The following is a 21,773-nucleotide window of genomic DNA, read 5'->3' on the forward strand; positions in this document are numbered from 1 at the left end:
TTAAATGAGGGATCAAATATCAACACGATACCGATGATCAAACACATACCCAGGTACAAAAAGAACACCTGTGTATTAATATCAAAGCACTGAAGTCATGACAAATCTCTTCTTGAGTAATTCATTCTGCATTTATGCCATAAGCTCTTTTAACATATTGGTCAAGATTCAGTGACTATGTCAGGTAAAAAGCTTGGTAATTTTCAGACTGCTTAACCATGACAACATTTGTGTGTCTTTTTTCTTTGAAAGAAAAAAAATTCAAAGTTTTTGTGATAAATTTATCTGAAATGTTTTTGATTTTTGCTCAAATGAACAATTCTTAGATTTTAAATCATGTTCTTATTTCTAATTTTCATGGAAAAAGCAAGTTTTCTCCTTGATGCCAGTTAAAGTAGCTGAAAAGTTTCCTTTCCAAACCCCTTCCGTTTCCTTTTACGTCAGAATCACAACAGCTCTGCTGCATGGAGACTTTCTGCTGCTTCTCTATTAGTATTCAGAGTTTAGGATTAGGGATATGAAGCAGGTTTTTTTAGTGGTAGCAATGCAATTTACACAACTCGGTAAGTCTCTTCATAAAGGTTTTTGATTTTCTTAGAAATGAAGCATGAGTTCAAAACATGCAAAATAAAACCAAAGCAGCTCGCAGACACAACAGAATTAGCCAGCCAAGGAGTTTTCAGTAGGAAATGTCTAAAGATCCCATATGCTTATTTCAGTATTTAGAAACTTAAGAACTTAACAGGTCATTTTAACAGGGAAAGTCTTTTTCCTACATGATATTCATACTAATATTTCAGCACCCAAGCTCTGTGAATTACTTTCATACTTTGTAAGGCTCCTCCCGTCTGCTCTTCTTGCAGTATTACTTACAAGTTTGGCTGTTCTTTATCAGCGTAACAGAACAGAAGGGGGCTGAGGCTTCTAGCAAGCTCATGCTCTTCAAACTGACCTGCAGCATCTGTTTTTGCATTATCTTGTCTGAAGATAAGTGGTAATCCTTTAAGTAAACGCAGAAAAATGGAGTGTTAAACAACACTTCACCTTTGCACAAATGAAAATGAGAATGGTACAAACTACTTCAAATTAAGGAACAACCTGAAATAATCAGGCTGTAATAGCCATCAGTCTGCATGCATTCTCCCTCTCCATCTGCCTAACCTGCTCCAGGGAGCCTGCTCCATGCAGAAAGGGAGTTCTGGGACCTCTGAAAGTGCCAACAGACGCTAACGCAGAGTAACTGCAATTTAGACCTGTGGCTTTCTCGAGGCATTTCAAGCTCTTGAAAACCACAATTTTATGAGTGATCGAATCTATGCTGATTTTTGAATCTATGGTCATGGTTGAAGACCTGCACTACAGCAACTAAAATGTCTTAAGTTATCCAATATTCATCAAACAACAGCTGCTGGCACTGTGAAAAAAAGTAAAAAAAAAAATCCTGCTCCTTTTAATTCCTCTTAAGCAGTATTTAAAAGCTCTGTTTGACTAGAAAGCAAATCACAACACTGTGTGAAATCTTTATTTCCTAGCTCATGATTACAGCTATGAAAGAAAATACTGTAAACTTACCTGTTTTGTTGATTAACCAGTACGGTGCTGAAATTAGTATTTTTAGAGAACCTTCAGCACGACATATAATCCTTATGGTCAAATTTAGCAGTCGTTTGTTGACATCATACAATCGCATCCGCACCATATAGTTTTGTGTCCCAGGAGGAATCAACAGCTCTTTACAGATCGGGAAGTTTTCTAGCAATACGCCTACGAAAAGCAAACATCACCCCAAAGAAACGTTAGTTTCTGAGAAGCATACAGGCTGGTGTTTTGCATGGCTTGATCTCCCTGAGTATTTCTTGTAGCTTACCCAGCCTAACTTCTAATTCTGCCCAGTGTAGTAACCTCTGACCTCATGAAGAAATACCTCAATTTAAGTCACAAACAACAACAAAAAAGAACCTTCTGTAAAATACCCTGTGTAGGGCTAATTACTGCCTTTGGCGTCAGATGTCCAGCCAGTGTTGAGTAATTCCACACACACTTCTCAACACGAACTTTTTCTGTCAGAAAGAAAACAGCAAAACCACCCAAAATGCTGGGAACTTATCTGATTTATTCCCTTCTTCATCACTGTTCTCTCAACTTTCCACTGTTTCCACTCTCAGGAAAACAAGTGAACAGCTGAATAAGGAACAGATCAAGACAGCTGACAGATTTGGGGGAATGATGGCAATTTATAGTTGGCTTTTTTGGATGTGAGCACTTGGTGTGTTAACTATAAGAAGCCCTGTAACCCAATGAAATATTCATATAAATGCTTTCAATTTTTACATTTTTCCCTTCTTGCACATAGTTCCTTGTACAAGGAACAAGTTATATTGAGATACTCCTCTAGGAGGATCAGAAAGAGGTATCTGAAGAAGGACCTTACCAAGTTCAATGTTCTGAGAAGTATCAGCTGTGTGCAACGCTGCCTCTTTGCCAGGTTTTAACGTCCCGTTAATTGGCATTCCTTTAACATAGAACTCGAGTTCACAAGGTAGCAAGTTACAGATTACCACCGTCGGCAATAGATAAATAGTATGCCCAGGCTGTCTGAAAATTTGTTTAGCACTGTCAGAAAATATGTTGGAAGGCATGTAATCCGGGTAATTTTCTTTCTTTATAGCCACACAAAACCTGTGAAGGCAGACATATGTGAGACATCAAAGAGCTTGTCAGAATAATCGAACCCTGTCTTTGTGTAATGGACTAAATCACACAACATGCTGTAATTGCAGGACTGATATCAAAAAAAGTGTTTAGAATTGTTCTCCACATAATCACTTCAGAGTCTGATTATAAAGTATTCTGTATTTGTGCCTAACATTAAGACAACAGGAGTTTCCCAAAGAATTTAGTCACTCAAACTTCACCTGTTCAGAGACCTAATAGAAAATGGCTTTTACAGATTACCAACTTTAAAACCAACTTCCATAAACTTGCAAACACATGTTATGCACTATTACCAAAAAGATATTTTAACTATTGAAGTAAATTATAATCATGTTCTCAAACATAAATGCTGAACATGTCCTTCCTTCCAATAGACAGAGCCTTGCTTTGGCCACCTGACACTTCAGTTTTTCATTAGTTAAGGTAAAAAGTTGAGTAAATAAACCTTAATTTTAAATTTGTTAATTTTCCTCCCTGTTGATACATTCAAACCCAGCATATTAAAAAATGAACTACGGAACACATAGTGGTAACTATTATAGTGTGCAAAGGTCATTTCCTGAAACAACTTCCATAATCTCTATTCTAGTATTACTCAAACTGAAAGCATCTCTAAATCCATTGTATCAGGCAACTACAAAATTCCATTAAGTCCTCACTATGCAGCAGCATTTTTGGGCTGAGAACAGAGTACAGGACATTCAGGAAAAAGAATATTTGCGAACACACTATGGCAAGCCACTCATTATTCTCCGTGACACAGACTAGCTAACTTAACATGAATACACATTCTATTTTCTACCCTTTCCTTTTTTACAATAAATATTAACAGTGTGCTTGCTCTGTATTCTTAGACATTTGCTAACAGGCACTGTCAAAGGGGCTTCAAGGAGCCCTACAGATGTACAGCAGCTATGCTTCAATGCTTTCTGGTTATTCAACAGAAGAAACAAAACATCCCATGAAGCTGCAGAAGCTTTCAACTCTCAAGTATTTTCTTTCCTGTTACTTACTTTCACAGTATTTCATTTATCAGAAGAAGATAACACAGTTTACAGCAAAATAATTAGGTCTTTCTTACCTGAAAAATCGGCTATTTTCAGATTCCATTGAATGACACTCTCGCTTACTGCTACATACTTCTGTTGTCTTTTGAACATTAGTCCAATGAATCGGAGCCTTACAGAAAAAGACTCCCATTCCTTTTGGCCTGGCTTGCAAATGCCAAGAGGTAAGATGTAATGGGATAGCAAAGGAATCTCCTGGCATAACCGCTGGAAGAACTACAGGTTCTGCAACCAAAAAAGAAAACGCACATATCAAAACAGGCCCCTTTACTAAAAAGCATAAAATTTTCAAATAGTAAATCTCTAATTTTGAAGCAACACGTTTCATTTTAACATAAAACACTAGCTACTTTATATATGTTTCAAACACCAACTAGTTTTTTTAAGCCCTATTAACAGTCTGGCAGCAGACAAATTTACGTGTGTAAATGTGAAACTGGACACAGACTAAAAGCTTGCTGGAATTCAAATTCTTGTTCCTTGAATGCTTTAGTGAAAATGCTTATTTCAAAAAGACTTCATTCATTATATTTTGGGTACATTACCAGCGTATCACTGTATTTCTAGACTGCACCTTTGCATGCTAACACCTGAAACCTTCTACACTACTGCTAAAAGATAAAACATGCTACACACAGAAGTAAGATTCAGTCTTTCGTCTCAGCTTTTCCTGTTTACCTGAACAATAAGCAAAAATCCTAGTGGGTTCTCTAGCTTACCTTGCTGATCACTTTCTTCTTAACACTACCTATTTCCCCTCCAGGGAGGTCTACTTTGTAGTCAATTGTTACAGAGAGTGGTGAATCTTCTCAGGGAGGAAGCTAAAGATTCCCCAGTGTGGAAGAAATCGACACCACTTACTGTCAGGTGCGGAAGGACTGTCTAGTCTTAGTTCCATTGGCATTTCCAGCTTGTTCTTCACTATCAAGGCTGAGCGCACTGTTATCACTTTCCGAGCACTACCTTCCATGGTAACTTCAAATACCACACGAACTGGAGGCAATGAAGAAAACTGGAAGATATTTAAAAGCATTAAAAAGCTCAGGTAATGATTATATCTACAAGAGGGACACCTCAATTTTAAAGCAGTAACTGCTGGAGTGAAAACTTGCCAACCGAGTCCAACCATATGCAACACCTAAAGTATATACAGTTTCATAATAATGACTTATAATCCTGTTCCTCCTCCTCAAAACACAGTAAAACTAACTATGAAAATGCAATTCTAAACACGACAAACTCCATTATCTTTTTCAAAACGATGCAAGTTCAATAAGAGCAATACAGATCCTACAAGAACACTTTATACACTACACTATTACCTTATTTTACAAATTCACGGAGTTTGAATTTCAAGCCTCATGTAATTAAGTCACTCATCATTCCTATCTGTCAAAACTAAAAAAATAAGGTGGAGCTTTCTTAAGATAGTCATACTTTCTTCACTCTTAGCTGGTTTATGTCCTACATTACACAAAGTTATTGCCACTTCAGTCCTGAGAAGCACATTTTATATGGGTTCACATGCTGGAATTCACATACTGGAATTTAAGACCCATTCTTCAACCAAACATTTACACTGGTGAGAATGGTAAGTCATGTTACATACTTGTTCTGATTTGAAAGTTTGTTTTGTTTGCTTGACTTTTGTTTCCTTTCTATTGAAAAGGTTCTTAGAAGGATGTAAAAGCCAGTTCACTTGTCGAATTATGCTAGTAAGTAGCTCTAGAAAGATGAAAACATATACTCACGTAGACTTGTGGATGTATTATATTTGTTCTACTTATTGGGCTTCCAAGCTGGGAGAAGAGTAAACAAGAAAGTTAAAGTTGTTCAGCTTTTAAGGTATTACTTTCAGTAACACAGAACGTTACTACAGAAGAATAAACTAAGTTCTTTCATCACTTTGTGGTTCTGATCTTCAATACAGCTTGGAAAACACATCAGAACTATATTAGCAAAACCTATTTGTAATACTTCAAAAAGACATTAAGCTGAAGGAAGAAGGTTTGTTGAAAAAAAGAAAAAAGCTACAGAAGATGTTCCTGAACAGGAATTCCCATTATTTGCATCCTTTCCCTTCAAGAATCTAGTTGCACAGAGAGACAATGCTTTTTATGCTTCAATACACAAACATCAAAAACAATTCAAATAAAAGACTACTGGCTCTTGTCATCATGAAATTAAATTCTAATCCTGTTTTATAACAAAAAGATCTCAACTTCCAGTTTCTCAAATGATCAAACATCTTCAGTAGCTAGTCTCAAAACTTAACTAGTTTTGAAATCTACACTATCACTTTTATCATTAAGACTCAACCACCAACTGCCAGCCTGCTGATTATTACAATTGCATTTTTCCTTCATGACAAGTATATTTTGTCTAAGCAGCCACATATTTCAACAATCTCTAGGCTTACAGGAAACTGTCAGTGGTGTTTATTTTAAGTAAATTCAACACATGAAAAGCATTCCTGCAATGGAAAAAATAAAAATAGCCACTGAAATGCTGGGCTGATTTAAAGCTCAGTTTCTGTGAGTCCATGACACTGTCACCAATATCTTAGTTTTGTCATTGGAAGCTCTGACTGCTAAGCACAGACTAACTGCTGGCTACTCTGTCTGTGGTTTTGTTACGTATAAAAATGCCAGTTAGGAACCCAGCACCCCTAAACTCTCCCAATTCAAGCTAACTGGAAAGAGGACAACCTCATACAGCGGCTGCTTTAAAATCTTGGAGACATCCTTACTCTCAAATTACATATTCTATTAAAACTAACACTCAAAATCAGAACTTACAGTGGAAGAGGATGAGTTCTTATCTGGAGCAGCATATCGAAAAAACGTTCCAACTTTGTCTACAGACACTGGACTGACTTCTTCCCAGCCATTTACTCGCACTTGCAACTGATGAATTCGTAGATCATGCGTGTGCCTACCAGGTTAGAACAAGTTAAATTACTCTTAAGCACTATTACATAGTGTAAGCACCAAACAGTTCAAACCAAAAACATTCTCTAGATTCTGAAAAAAAGAATCCAAGGCATTATAAAAAAAGTCTCCAGAGGTTTTCCATCTCATGGATAAAGACCTGATTTTACATCCATTTGTTCCACCTTCCCTAATGAACACAGAGAACTACAACTATGTCATACAGACAAAAATAAAAGCATGCTCCATATTTGTTAAGAAATTCTTCTAGTTCTTAACACTGATGGCACTTATGCTAAAATGACCAACACTGCCCCCACATCCTTTAGAATAAAGAACGTATGATTTGTAATTGAGGTCCCTATGTCTTTCTGAAAGCTTATGATGATCCACCTCATATCTAGGAACAGCTGCCACCAGTAGCAATATATGCTGCTTACTAAACAACTGGTAATTTCACTCTATACATGAGTTTTAAATATTGAAAACTGAAACATTAACAGGAGATTTTAAAAAATATCCACTTTTTATTTAACATCTGCTGAAGTCCTCATAACTATGATCCTAGGAGTTCCATATACGAGTCTGTCAAAACGTATCTCTCAGCCTGGTCCCTTCACCTGTGTCTGAGTTTCCCTCTGGCTTCAAATTCAAATGGAATCTCTTCCCCAGTGATAACTTCTTGCCATTCACTGACATTATGGGCATCATCTAGCAATGTCCCATTTTCCTCAGGAACAACACCTGGACTCCCGCTGTGAGACAGTGCAGCCCTGTGAAGAGAATCCCAACATTTTTCAAACTGACAAAACGACTACTGCAAGTAACAAGTGCTGTTTAGACTGCCTCAGTCTACCGAAGTCCTGCAGCAAACATATCTACATCATGAATGGATCTGACTGTTATCTTTTTTTAGTAGTAAAACTATCTTGCTGTCAAAGAAAAGGCTCTTAACTAAGCAAGACTGGGAGTTGCCTACATTTCTCTGCAAGGAAACCAAAGCACTGAAAACAACAGGGTTTGGCTGATGTGTTAGAGAAGCCAAATACTGTCAAAGTGATCCCACAACAGCTTCTTACCGGGTGGGTGTTGTAGTTAGGGTAGCAAACCACAGAGTGCATCCAGTATGATTTCTTAGAGCAAACGGAACAAATGGTTGCCTACGTTTTGGAGTCTTCATTTCAGCTATAAAACAGAATAAATATTTGTCTAAATGCTTACGAGAGAAGCATTTACCAGATGCTAATGCAGGGTGAGATACAATGGCTGCAGAACCACAATCTGCATTAACTAAAAAACAGATGGAAGAAATAGGTAGGGTAATAGATTACTAAAAACATTAAAAAATTCAGTGACTATTACAGAAATGGTACAAAGCAAACAAAGTCTTCCCTTACATCAAGTTCCCCAGGAACTGATTTTTAACCTAAATGTTCTTTTGTTTCTTCATATCAAGTGTTATACCACACCTTCAGTTACAACTAACATGTAGAAAACCTAACCAAAACCCCAGTCACAATCAGTAACTTTTTACGTACATCCAAATGCTCATAAAGTGTTAAACACATATTCACTTATAATTAAGATTTATGCTCTATTTAACATGATGAATACAGGATTATTCAGTACCCAGTACCCTCTTTGAATGGAACTTTTATCCTTAAAGACTGAACAAGTAGCAATATCTTCCAATATGGTATAAAGCCCATTAAAACGAAGTATGAAAAATGATTTGAAAGCAACCAGAGGTAATCTGGTTTTGTTGAAATGCTGGGACAGCAAAACCCCAGACAAAGAAACTTCACCTAACAAGTCTGACTTTTTTCAAGTATGCATACAAGTACACAAGTGTTACTCTGATCTTCCATGCTGCAGTACACTGTATCTGTGGAAATACTTACCATGTCTGGACACAAGAAAACCCTGTCAAACTCCAGTAACTTACAAAGGAAGGTAAGTGGCTGCTACCTAAATACATATATCTTCTTGTATGAGAGAAGGAGAAAGACGGTGCACACAGTGACAAGCTGCTTAAAGGAAAGGTAAGACAGAAATGAAACCTATTCCACAGAATTTGTCTGCAGTCACTCCAAAGGCTGACTGATACCAGTTCATGCACTTTGTGTTCTGAGACCCATTCATCCCTCCGCAACAAGTCTCTAACCAAGAGTAACTTAAGCACAGGTTTAGAGAGGCAAGAAGGGATAGTGCAGGGTGGGTAGGTAAGTTTATGAAGGAGTTACTGATGATGGCATACAACTTTCTTCCACATCAACGACACCAAATTCCTGCATACCTTACGTTGTCAGTGGAGACTTAAATCTGATCTCTCTAAAACTTACAGAGAAAGTTCTTTCCAATTAAATAGCAAGAAGATTTAATTCTTGAAAATTAAAACCCTGACTTTTGCCAACTGCAAACAAACCAATCTTTTTAGTGTTGAACTTTAGTTTATACAGTCTTTTGGCTAGCCCAGGTTCGACAGAATTACAGACCAGAAGCCACACAAACTTTTGCTCTGGCATTAATTAATTGCCAATTTATTTTTTTAGATTTTTAAAAAAATTGTTTTTGGGACTATGGCCTGGATTTTCTAAAGAAAACTTAATGTAAGAGTTGTATTTTGAGACTCCTGCCTGAAAATAAAGGCCACTCTTACAAGGTCACAATTATTTTAGTAATTAGTTGCAATACCTACTAAAAGCCAAGCAATAAATATTGGAGAGCTTTTGTTTGATTGATTTTTTTCCCCACAAAAAAACCCCACCGCACCTTCCTGAAAAGTACCTCAGAAAAAGAAATCCTTCTATCATTTTCTGGTTTGGGGTTTTTTTTTTTAAACATCTATGAACTCTCTGCAGCCACTCCGAGAAAATGTTTCTAAGGGGCAGCCTGAATGGGCCACAGACGTAGGTTTATAGAAGCTTTCTGTCCTCCCATTCAGCAGCTTTTCTGCAGGGGCAATACATTTATTAAGTGTGCTATTGCATCTTCCATAGTGTCAAAAATTAAAGAATCTTAAACTGCATGGTTTTGCCCGAAGACTGTACTGTCAAATATAAAGCAAACAAATTAACAAGATATTTATTAGGAATGCCTTACTTCTTAAGCCTTATTCAGAACAAGACTGCTCCTTGTGAAGGCATCTAAGAGTTTTAAGTAGCTAAATACACATGCTGAATCAAGTACAAGTACATATAGTGAACATAATGTGGGATATTTTTTAAAATATAAAATAAAATCTTGTGATTTTATCATGCTATTTTTAATGACCCTTTACAGTCTCTCTAGAAAAGGGACACTGAGCAGTCAACAATTCATACGACCTTCCTCAAAAACAGTCTTCCTACACAGGATTAGTTACACTTCTCCCTTCTTTCCTGAAGGGCCCAGAGAGGAACATAAGAGATGCTGAACTACTAAGTTAAGAAGCTTAAAATCAAAGTAGCTGTTACATTGTCTGGTTTGGGGTTTTTTGTTTCTTTGTTTGTTTGTTTTTAATACAGAGGCCAATCTACCAGCAAGTCACATACACAACACAGCATTTATTATACAAGAGCCCTCCAAAGAAGAAAAAAGCCTTTTTGTCTCTCTCTGCTATACAGTACCTCTAGCATAGATCTGATGCTCTAGGTTAGTCAAACTGGCTGTACTCCTAGTTCTAAGGTAGACAAGAGGAAGGCCTGGCAGACAGGAAAGACAAAGTTAGCTGGCAAGAAAAACACACAAATACAGGTAGACTCTTCCCCATCATGCATCAGGAAAGATACAGACAGCCGGCATCACGCAATCAGTCTTGGAGTCTCCAACCCAGCTGCTTAACTGCGCTGGCATTTGAATTGCTAACATTTCTTCCAGAAGTAATAATGGAAGAAAAGAAGCTGAAAAGACCTGCCACATATCAAAAGCTGTCACTTAGAGAATTGTTTCACGAATGTAACAGCATTCTTTCCAGAAACTCATTAGAAATGTACAGAAAGAAAGTACAGAAAGAGAAAGATCACGTCTGAACTGCACGCACCCTAAAGTCGACATTCTTATTTAATCTTTGACAGGATAGTCACTCATTAACTTTGAAAGTGTGACCAAAAAAAGGAAGCAGAACTAGCAGTGCAAAGTTCTCACTCAAAGCTAAGCAGCCAGAAAGGTTTTTGTTTTTAAAGAATTGAACACAATTGAACAGAACATAGCATTTTTGCCTTTTTTGCCAAATACCTCTAACAACTCATTGTACGCCATGGAGACCCAATACTTATGTTTGTAATACATTAGACTGGTGACTGTATGTGTCAGGACTGTTTCAAATAGTGTGATTAATGAATATCATACTCTGCCCAAAACACGGTGGATCCACTGAAGAACCCATCCAGTCTTCTGAACTGATTAAATTCACTTCTTTGTCCTGTTTGCAGTAATCTTCCATCCATGACTGTTTGGTACACGTATATTGTTCTAGAGGAATATAAGCACAGACAGTAAATGCCTCCAAGGTGAAAGTAAAGAAAGTAATTTAAAAGTACGTTAAATTCATAACACTGAAGTTACTGCTTTTCAATGGCAAAAGTTTTACTTCACTGCTTTTTCTATGAGCCACTTACATAAGTTAAAGACAAACAACAGCTCATGAAATCACAGCAGTATCTTCAAAACCAAATATTTTTATATTCTTAAGATATTTTTTTAAAAAAACTTTCAGTGGAATTCCATGTTCTTAAGACACTCCTGTGGCAATATAAAAGCTCTCCCTGAGAAGGCCATTAACCTTAAATATTTTCAGGTCAGAAGCAGTTTCTGATTTATTTTTTTTTCTTTTTAAGAGGTACATGCACATTCCTGCATAAATATCAAGACACACCGGAGTCCTCTGGCACAGTATTAGCCATAAACTAGTCTTACTACTTGTTACCGCTAGTATAAAAGGCATCATGGAAACTCTTAGGAATCATTGATTTGCTTCTTTTCCTCCCACCGTGGCTCCCTCTTTCTGCCAACCCCACAAGCCTTGTGGGAGAAAGGAACAAATATTCAAGGAACAAGGAAGGCTCTTCTGTTACGTTTGCAAGCTCCGGTGTTTATATTTTTTTACTGTGACCACCAAATTATTCAGATTTGCATACAGAATAAGCAACAGTTTTTCTAGGAAATGCACACAATCATCATCGCACAACACAGAAGCTTACATAAAGTCTGAGTTAATGATGAACAAAATATTTTGATTTCCTGAAGTGGGAATTGACAGCTCAGGTTGTCAGAGACTGCAAAACTGAAATAAGTAGCTCCTCACTACACCTGTCAATGTACTGAAAAATGACAAGCTTATCAAAATATTTTTAAGTACTGTAAAGTATGGAAAGCTTTAGATGAAAGCCTGCTTCTGATTAAAAATGAATTTCAAATAACATATGAATTTTATAGAATTCATATGACAGAGAAAGAATTCCTACTAACCTCTAAAATATGTAGCTCATGTCTTTACACTTCCACAATATCTGATAAAATACAGGCTGCCTAAATGCACACCTGTGTACAATATCATGTGAAGTATGTAGGGATTTGTGCCAAGTCTCCCCTCCCTCCAGCTATGGGACAGCAGCAGGACTCAATTAGAGAAGTCTGTCATTTTCAGTACAGTGAAAGTCAGACCGTGTAGCGGTGCTCTCAGGGAATACTCCTACATACCTAGGAAGACAGAGGTGATGTTTATATCCAAACGATGTTTAGCTTTCACTTCCAGCTTCAGTCGGGAAGGGTGGAGGCGGCTCGAAGCTTGTTGCTGCCAAGAAACTGAACACGACCACGGCTCAATAAATGGCTCCCAGCCTGAGAACAAACAGAAAACGTCACATGGATTACAGATTTGAAGGCCACATTGGAATGCTGTTTACATATCTAAGAATTTAATAATACAGCTTTAATAATGAGGTCCTTTGCTTCCAGTCTGTGTTCAAAATGAACTTGTAAGCCCACAGATTTAATTCACTAGCTAATACAAAGTTGCTCCAGCCCCTCCATCTGAACCAGTGCATACTGTATGTATGGTCCTGCAGAAATATCTTACTCCGAGGAAAGCATTAGAAGGCAATTACAGCTTCACACTGAAGTTAGCTGGAACTAATTTCTCTGAAACAGTTTTGAAAATTATTTTCACACAATTATACGTATGTTGGCCTACTATTATCACAAAAGACAAAGGTCTAAAAGCTATTTTAAAAAAACACCCTATGTATTTTTATTTTTAAAAAAACCCTACCTTTTTATTGACAGAAAATTTCTAAGTTTCTGTCACCAATTTTGTAACAGAAAATTTAGCTTCTAAATTCAGAGAAAACACAGAAACAGATCATTTCTTTTGTCAGTGTCTGACCTGTATTGAGGCATAACTTGCTTTTTTATATATGAAAACATAAATGACGGTTGTCTTTCTTAATCTGTTCTCCTCAGCCTAATCACCTGCCCTCATGTGCTTTTCCTTCCTGAAACAACTGCATGCATCAAACCAATTAAATACTAAAAAAAAGAGAAGTGAATACAGACACAGATAGTTATGTAACCTTTTCATGCCGTTACATTTGAAAATTTCAAAGCAACTTTCATATCCGTAATGTCTCTACTTTCCATGTCCCTCCATCTGATATCAAGTTAGAATATCTTGTCTAGGATCACACGTTCTCACACACCCCAACAGTCATCCTGTCTTTCACCTTCCCTTATATGTATTTCAAATCTGGTGAATTTCAGCCTACTGTAGTAGCCAAGGCTTTTTTCTTAAACTTAAACAAAGAAAAACAACCTCTACCCCCCAGTATCTCACCTGAAAGCTCACGATTGTAGTAATCTCCAGAGAGGGTAAAATCAGCATAGCCTTCAGGGTTGGCTCTCAAATGTTGGAGAAAATTCAAGCCTGGGGAGGGGGGGAAGTGAATGTTATACTAATGCAAACCAATCAACTTTCCAGATTTTTTGAACTGTTAAGCAAGCAACAGAAGGTTTTGTATCGTCTTTTAAACTGAAACGGTACAAAAAGCATATCATAATACTCTTCAAATAGCATTTATAGACAGCCATGCCTATGGAGCCTCCCTTGGGTTCTGCTCAGGACAGACTCCACTTGTTATGTGATGTATAAAGGGGAAAACAGAAACATAACCCTACAAAGACTATAATCTTAAAACCAAAACTTCAAACAAACAAAAAATGAAGAAAAAAAAAATCATCAACCCAAAAAAACCAAACCCCCTACAACAACAACCACCACCACAACACTGTCCGTTGAAATTTCACAAGTCCTAAGAAACCAGAGCATGGCGCTGAACGCACAAGTAAGTGACAGCAGTTTTACGCAACTCAGCAAAACAAGATACTCACGTGAAAAGGTTAACTCAGCAAGGGGAACGTCACAGTCCATGCAGTCATCAATAAAGCAAATGCATATACTTTCTGCTTTTATTTCCACTCCAGAGATGAACTGAAAAGGCACAATCCCCTGGCTATCTCGAGCAGAAGAGGTCAGGGAAACTGATTTCACAGGTTCAGCATTCTTAAATAACCAACTCGCTGCCTTTTTTAAGTCACCTTAGATAAAACCAAACGGTCAATCAATCATCACCTACTTTCTCAAGGAAATGTACTTAAACAACATATGGAAGCAAACTAATTCCCTCTCTCAAGAAGTGCAGCAAAACACCAACAGTACCTTGAATGTGTTCTATTTAATAACATGAATATGAAAAGATTATAAATAATTAGTATTTTCTAAGAATAAGAAATATGTTTTGAAGTTTTCAAACCAAGTGGCAATACAATATAAATCTGTATCTAATACTATCAATGCCTTAAGAAAGGTCAGAAACATGACAGAGCTAAAGAACCACTTGTGTGAAAGCATCTTCTTTTCACGTACTGCATGCAGAAGCATGATTCAAAAAGGGAGAGATGAAAACACGTGCTCTAAAGAGATAGATAATGGCAAGAAATAGGTATATCACAAAAGAAAAAAAACCCAACAAACTAAATAGCCCAAAGCCCAAAACGAAAATACACTCCAACACACCACATCCAACATCCCCAAAAGCAAGAATAATCTTGGGGGGCAGCAAGTTGTACACAGTAGTAGAACAGAAAAATTAGAATGCTTAAGATTACGCGCCAACACAGAGCCAAAGTAAAGAAAAGAAGGAAATAATGCTTCTGCATCAGCTACCTTACAGCCTGAAAGTTTTTACTTAATTGCAAGTTAGGCAATGGGAACAATCTGCAAGGCCAGCTCAGAATATTTGAGGTTACCTTGGCAGATCAGAAGAGCTTTACGACAATCTTCCATACTGAATCCCAGCTCCTGGAGGCGAGCCAGCTGTACCTCTGTAATTAAACAGTTAACCAATCACAAATCCTTGACAGTTATCTACTTCTTTTTCATTTCTAAAATCAAAACATATCTGCATGAAAAACAGGGGTTTGTTTAAGATCACCACTGTAGAAAAAGCATATAATTCACCACTTCTTTTACAAAAAAAAAAAAAGAAAGAAAAGAAAAAAGAAAGAAAAAAAAAAAGAAAAGCCTGAAAACCAAATCCCCAACTCATCATGTTTACACTCTACAACATATGGGCTATTTATATTCTCCTATGGGAAGCCAATGTACTCCCTGAATTTCAGAATTTTTTTTGTAAACCAAACCTTCATTCAGAACACAATTACCCATTTATTTGGAACTCCCTACATGGCTGTCAAGCGCAGCAGAGCAGAAGAAAGCCTTTTTCACCAGTGTGTAGTTCCTTGCTATTGTCAGGCAGTGGTTCCAACCACACACAATTTTTACTTTACAAAAAAGCAACATCACCAAACCAGAAGATTGCTAAACATGAAGAGGCAACTAGTAATTATAATGGCTTTATAATTTCACTTTAATGAGTTTGAAGAGGTGGCCCTTTCCTCCTTTAGAAGTTTGCTACCTAAGAAGTACTCCATCATGATGATTTACAATGACAAGTGACACTAAATAAAACTTACTATAAAACAACCCACTGTCATACTACAAGCAGAAAAAAAAAAAAACCAACCCACAATCTACTTTTTTTTAAAATAGTATCATCAGTAAAACGCTTTTGTCAGGTAATTCGAATCAATGAAGGGTTTTACATCATGAAGATATCAACATCTTTTGTCTTAAGCACATAGTCAAGCTTCACATTCCAGAAATCTCCTTTAGATCTAAAATCTGGCTTCACTCCAACAGCTAAAACATACCAAGAACAGGATCCAACACACGTTTGGGTATTTCTCTGTTTTCATGTGGCAAGGAGGACGCCTCAGTCACCAGGGCTAAACTGGAAGGACTAGCAGTATTTTCAGCAATCGATACAGTTGGGTCAGGCATAGCTGCACTGGTCTGTTGAGGAATTGACTTCGCAATTGCCAGGAACAGTTGAACATCATTGTAGGACAGTCTTATATCAAGTGCTTGCAACTGAATCTAAATAAAAAAATAAAAAATAAGATTCAGTTACTGTTTTCTACTTATTTTTCCTGTATACTTTGGATATTAACAAAGCTTTTCCCAAAGGAAGACAAGATTTAATATTAAAATCTGATGACTGTTTAAAATACTGTTTTAAAGCTCCAGTAAACTTGTAACCAACTTGTCATTATTTATTAACAACCAAAAGCATTAAAAGCATTTATCGGGGGCAGGGGTGGGGGCAGTTTTCCTTTGGTATAATGGTAAAAAGAAGTCCCTGAACAGATCTCCCCTCTAACAAACACTAACAATGAGATACAGAAAATAAACCTTTTTCTTTCAGGTATTAGTATCTAATGTGTCTACATTACCAGCCCACTTTTTTCCCCACTACTAATATCTGTAACACATCCCAGAAACCATTCCTCCATTACCACTAAGAGCATTTTCTGCATGCTTGTTTCTTTGCCTTTTCCACTTCAGGAAAAATTTATCTTACTCTTATTTTTTTTTATGCATTTGGACGCATTCTATTGAATCCTTGAGCATAAAAAAATGTGTGCTAGATCATACCCTCTATTGCCTACAGTTTTATTCATGCCTTTAACATTACCTCTAGAATAGGAGGAAAATCCTCACTATTGAAAGCATCCAGCAGTCCTGAACCACTTGGGTAGGAAGCATTCCCAATGAGTTCCATCTGAATTTGTACTGGATCAATAATCGACAGTGCCGTCTCTTGTTCATTTCCTAACCGGCATGAAAAAACCTAAAAATTACAAATGGTTTTAAAAAATTAGGAACTGAAAAAACAGGCCTGGCATAAACCTCAAAATCAAAGACCAATTGTATCACAAAACATGAACTATAGCCATGAACTATAGCCATGAACTAACCGTTCTCTGTAGTCTATTCCATCGTAAGTTTTAAGACAGCAGAGAGTCCAAAATCTTTCCAGACAATTTATTCCAGTGGCCAGCTAAAGAGTCTGATGTGTAACCAAATATTCCCTTCACCACTAAGTTTAGCTCCACTACTCCTTCTGTCACAGATATGGAAAACGCTTTATTCGTTGGTCTACAATAACCACTTAGAATTTACCACATCTCTGCACAGCCTCTTCTTCTGAGCAAGTTTTTAAACTTTCCCAGTATCTCAACACAACCCTCAATTCTGAGTGCTCTTGTCGCTCTCCTGTCAGTTGCTCAGAGCTTCTTCTGCTCTGGTTCCCCAAGACAGGCCGCAGCACTGCAAAGTGATCCTTGCATTTTTGCCAAACTCAAAATTCCTACTTGCAAAAGACGCCTATTCGCATATTCCAATGGCACCATACTGCTTGTTCACTTTAAGTCGGTTACGATTACAGCTTGCAGGCCTTTGCTGACTATGTCGGCTTCTGTCTACCCAGTCACTCCTCAGCTTTCAATTAAATTTACCTGCTTATGGCTGGAAGCCAATTAGTAACTAGCAATATTTTGAGATTATAGTCAAGGGTTTCAATGTCTTAACAGAAACAATATAAAACCATTCTTAAAACTGGTATAGAATGAGAGCATTTGATGACAAACTACAAAACTTCATTGTGGACTACACCTATTGTAAATACATTTACAGTAAAGTATCTTTACAAGCTCTGCTAATTTTGTATGTTTTACAAAAGCAAAACTTATTTCTTCTTACCTCAATGCCAAACAAACTACCAGAGAAAGGACGATCTAACAGCTTGGGCTTGTAAGTGAGAACAGTGGTCCCCTTCAAAATAATTGCATTGGTATCGAAACAAGACATGTCTTCAACGACCACAAATTCAGTTCCTTAACAAAACAAAATGACAAATAATAAACAGAGTGCTTGGAAATACCATTAAGGTGGTTTCAGCATTTGTAGCAGGTTTTTGATTGTCCATCCTTTAATGGACATGGTTTTCCACTAGCACACAGCTTTTAATCAGAAAAGTTCCTTAAAAAAGCACTAGAAAAGAACACATACCTGTCACATTAACCTTAACTTCCAGTTGTTTTTCTGTACAGACAGGTAGCGATGAACGTTTTGTAACTACTCCACTTTTCACTGCTTTTGGAACTACAGTTGTTTCACTGCTGTAAGTTCTCTGCCGGGAAGAAACATGACTTTCCCGCTTTTTGGTATCTCCAGGAGTATATAAGAAGTCATGAACAAGTAACAACCAGTCAAATATTAGAAATACACGAAGATTGTTCAGAACAACTGTGAAACTGGAGGAATCCTTAGTAGACCTTTTAAGAAGACAGAACAACACGTATGAATTTCACATCTTGCATATATTCAAAATTAGGCCGAAAAATACCAGTATCAAGCAAGTAAGAACTATATGGAACTTTTTAGGGATACACTTGGTTTACAGAGTGTCTAGCCTTTAAAATATGTATCTATTTTAAAATAGATTGAAGTTCATCAAGTTGCTGTACCTACAGAAACCCAATGGATCTTAACCACATGAATTCTAAGCTGTAATGATACAAAAGATGAACTGAAAAACTATGTACCAAGAAATGAACTTAAAAAACCTCCTTTAATATATTCATATTATTGACATTAATTTGCAAAGTCTCAAATTTTAAAATGGATCTTTTTATTATTATTATACATCTGTTCAGTATCAAACCTAACGTACTGCGTGTGAAACTTAGATCTGGCTCCATATCCCTCTAAAAGATTAGACGTACAATGTGTTTCCTCTCACGCCCTGACAGCATTTTGCAGCACAGGAAGCTTCTTTGTCATTCAGAAAAAATGCTAGCCTTACTGAACTTCTAGCATCACGTTTTGAGTATCTGGCTAGAGGGGATAAAAGTGTTTGGCTTCATGATCTGGAATACCAATTATATTTGGTCATGCTAACTGGAAAATAATCTAAGTACTTAAATGCCATGAAACAATTTTATATCCAACACATTCTGAACTATAAAATCTCTGAAGAACTGTAATTCCTTTGTGAGAAGCAGCCTGCCTGCACTGCTTCCAATAGCAAAAGCCCTTCACCCTCCCTGGCTCGCCAGGATATTTCCAAAAGGCACGAGCCAGTGTAACACTATCATTGAGCTCTGCAAAAGCTTACATCTAGTGCCAAGGATGCTCTCACCAGTAAAAACGTAACACATGCTCATGTGGCTAAAATTTAAAAGCACAACAGTTGGGAAGAAAATTCCTGAAACTACCACTCATAAACCAGATTAGGCTACGCTGTGCAAACTAACCCTCAATCCAGGCAGCTACTGCCTCAACAGTCACCATTTGGTTGCTTGGTTTGGGGTTATTTGGTAAATCCCATGGCATTCTTTTTTTATTCAAATCAAAATCTTGGTGTCTTTCTGAACACAAACTCGTTATAGTACCATTAAAATCACCACACATTATCCACATCTTTACAACAAATTACTCTCAGTTGCCTCAAGTTTGTTTGGTTGTTTTTACAAAGGCCTTCAAGGTTTACTACTGGACTAAAAAAGTCCACAGATTTTTTTTCTACATTACTGCTGCAACTGCTTCAGAAGGTATCGTACTTGTAAGAGTTACAAGCTGAGTTTGGTTAGTGTGCCTGAACAAACCTGATGTGCCTGAAAGCAACATCTCTAGTCATCTCATTTCACCCTTTTCTTCTTTAGTTAACATCCTCAACAAAACACCATGCTGATCCAGGTAAATACTGGCATTATACTTCATAGTCCCATTCTCAGTATTAAATTAGAACAAAACAGTCATCCACTGCGATGCCTTTAAGCACTGCAAGGGATCTGGATAAGGAAAACCAAACAGGGCAGGACAGAATACAGAAGAGAATGCAGAGACTTTTTTTTTGAAAGAGGAGCCATTTCTGCATTGATGTGATTCTCCCAGAAAGGCAAGTGTGACACCTACTGGAAAACAGCTTTTACACAACATGTATCAAAAATTCTATAATATGTGTTTATGCAAACACACAAGTGACAGGCCAGACTTATCTAACTGATTTTAAGAGGCCAGAACTTCATCCAACTCATTACACATTCAAACCTAAATTTTATTGGAATGAGGAGAAAAAAAAAATAAATCCAACAACCTGCAGTTAATTAACAACTATCAGGTACCACTGACCACCCCAAAAAGTCTTCATATTTAAATACAATGCCAGCAAGTTTATCTACATTAGTAACAGCTGTGTTAAAAGGGAGACAAACCTGATCAAATATGTAATTATTAAAAACAAACAAAACAAATAAATCCCAGAATTTCCAACCTGAAGTGCAATTCAATCTGGATGGCTCCTGGACTGCTAGTATTCTTTGATGACTGAAAGATGCAATTGAACACATTCGGCGTGCCTGCAGTAGACTTCTGTCCGGCATAACGTGTGTCAAATGCCATCATGGAATGAGAAACCAAATTTACTGACTTTGTTCCATTTGAAGAGCTCTCAAAAAGCAACTTGGATTTCTTAAAATCAAACCTAGGAGAATAAAACGCAACTTATTTTTAAAATATGCATGGTATACTGCTGATATATTTCTTAAAACAACAATAATCACATCTCATGTCACAGAGACAGAAAGCAGATCTATATTCTATGTAATACTTTCCACTGATACAGAACCTTCTGGATTAAAAAAAAAAAAAAAACAACAAAAAACACAAAAACAACATAGCAGAAATCTGTTTTTTAAGATTACCTCTCAACATCTTCTTAGTTAGAATACCATTTGTCTTGAGCAAGTCAACTGATTACCGAACTGTGATTTCAAGGACAACTTGAAAGACACAGACAGTATTCTTTTGAACGGTATCTTTCAGATCAACTGACACTCTCAATTCAGACTCTAATAAGAAATTCTACTTCATTGCATTATTAAATCGTATTTTCATGTATTATGTTAACTCCTGTTCTACAACCGCTCAGACGAGCGGAGTATTTAGGATAAGATACTCACTAACAAAAGAAAATTCGTACCTGGCTAAAGAGCTACACCCATCTTTTCCTTTTGGATCCATCAGTTCCAGACTCACATTAACCATGTCAATGAGGAACAACATAGAAGTAAACACTTCTCCACTCAAAACTGTCTGAAAGTAGAAAACACCAACATTCTTTTTAAACGCATCCGTTTAACTTTCATTCCTGAACTAAATATTGTTATTTTAGACAAATGCAAACAGCTGTCGTGTCTTTCTCTTTCAAAGAGTTTCATTAACTGTTGCTGGGGAAACGCTACATTTCACAGTACGTAGCCTTCAACTTGAAAAATGTCTATTAATCCATTTTCAAACCACTGTTCTATAGCTTCTTTGTTCTTAAACAAAATGTTGCTGTCATCATCCCGCCCCCCCCAGAAAAACAAACAGCCAACAATTCTTTCGAAGTGTTTCAGGAACCTTCTATTATTAAATCGGATTTGTCGTTTCTAAAACTTTTTAAGATGTTTTAAGTGAAAAGCTTGACATGAAGACCATACTTGTATTAGCAGAACTTTACCCAGTCTCCCCTCTCTTAAAGAGAATCCTAGCCGCTTCCTAGCAACTTTTCCCCCTGCTGTGTTCACATATTTGCTTATTAAGCAAAGATTACAGCCATGCGACACAGACAATGCTTAG

At 37.0% G+C, this 21,773-nt stretch overlaps 1 protein-coding gene across 6 annotated transcripts in view; it reads right to left on the reverse strand.

The window, feature by feature from the left end:
• Window positions 1-21,773, reverse strand: part of VPS13D (vacuolar protein sorting 13 homolog D) — a 107,576-nt gene that overhangs the window by 55,478 nt on the left and 30,325 nt on the right. For 4 of the 6 annotated variants that reach the window (XR_008731233.1, XM_055703965.1, XM_055703964.1 and 1 more), the window contains exons 29-49: window positions 21,133-21,245; window positions 20,425-20,634; window positions 18,159-18,424; window positions 17,850-17,983; window positions 16,783-16,938; window positions 15,959-16,184; window positions 14,996-15,070; window positions 14,078-14,284; window positions 13,524-13,613; window positions 12,392-12,532; window positions 11,042-11,164; window positions 10,321-10,395; window positions 7,792-7,897; window positions 7,333-7,485; window positions 6,581-6,716; window positions 5,534-5,581; window positions 4,644-4,794; window positions 3,797-4,007; window positions 2,432-2,679; window positions 1,573-1,764; window positions 874-1,000 (exon numbers count right to left, since the gene is read on the reverse strand). Coding sequence is in view for 5 of the 6 variants with exons in the window: in XM_055703965.1 (XP_055559940.1) it covers window positions 874-1,000; window positions 1,573-1,764; window positions 2,432-2,679; window positions 3,797-4,007; window positions 4,644-4,794; window positions 5,534-5,581; window positions 6,581-6,716; window positions 7,333-7,485; window positions 7,792-7,897; window positions 10,321-10,395; window positions 11,042-11,164; window positions 12,392-12,532; window positions 13,524-13,613; window positions 14,078-14,284; window positions 14,996-15,070; window positions 15,959-16,184; window positions 16,783-16,938; window positions 17,850-17,983; window positions 18,159-18,424; window positions 20,425-20,634; window positions 21,133-21,245 (3,188 nt within the window). In the remaining variant the exon portion in view is untranslated. The remainder of the gene's footprint in view (window positions 1-873; window positions 1,001-1,572; window positions 1,765-2,431; window positions 2,680-3,796; window positions 4,008-4,643; window positions 4,795-5,533; window positions 5,582-6,580; window positions 6,717-7,332; window positions 7,486-7,791; window positions 7,898-10,320; window positions 10,396-11,041; window positions 11,165-12,391; window positions 12,533-13,523; window positions 13,614-14,077; window positions 14,285-14,995; window positions 15,071-15,958; window positions 16,185-16,782; window positions 16,939-17,849; window positions 17,984-18,158; window positions 18,425-20,424; window positions 20,635-21,132; window positions 21,246-21,773) is intronic. The other 2 variants (XM_055703968.1, XM_055703967.1) reach the window with 1 other exon arrangement.

Source organism: Falco cherrug, chromosome 3 (genome assembly GCF_023634085.1).
Source record: "Falco cherrug isolate bFalChe1 chromosome 3, bFalChe1.pri, whole genome shotgun sequence".
In the NCBI taxonomy this organism is placed as follows: Eukaryota; Metazoa; Chordata; class Aves; order Falconiformes; family Falconidae; genus Falco; species Falco cherrug.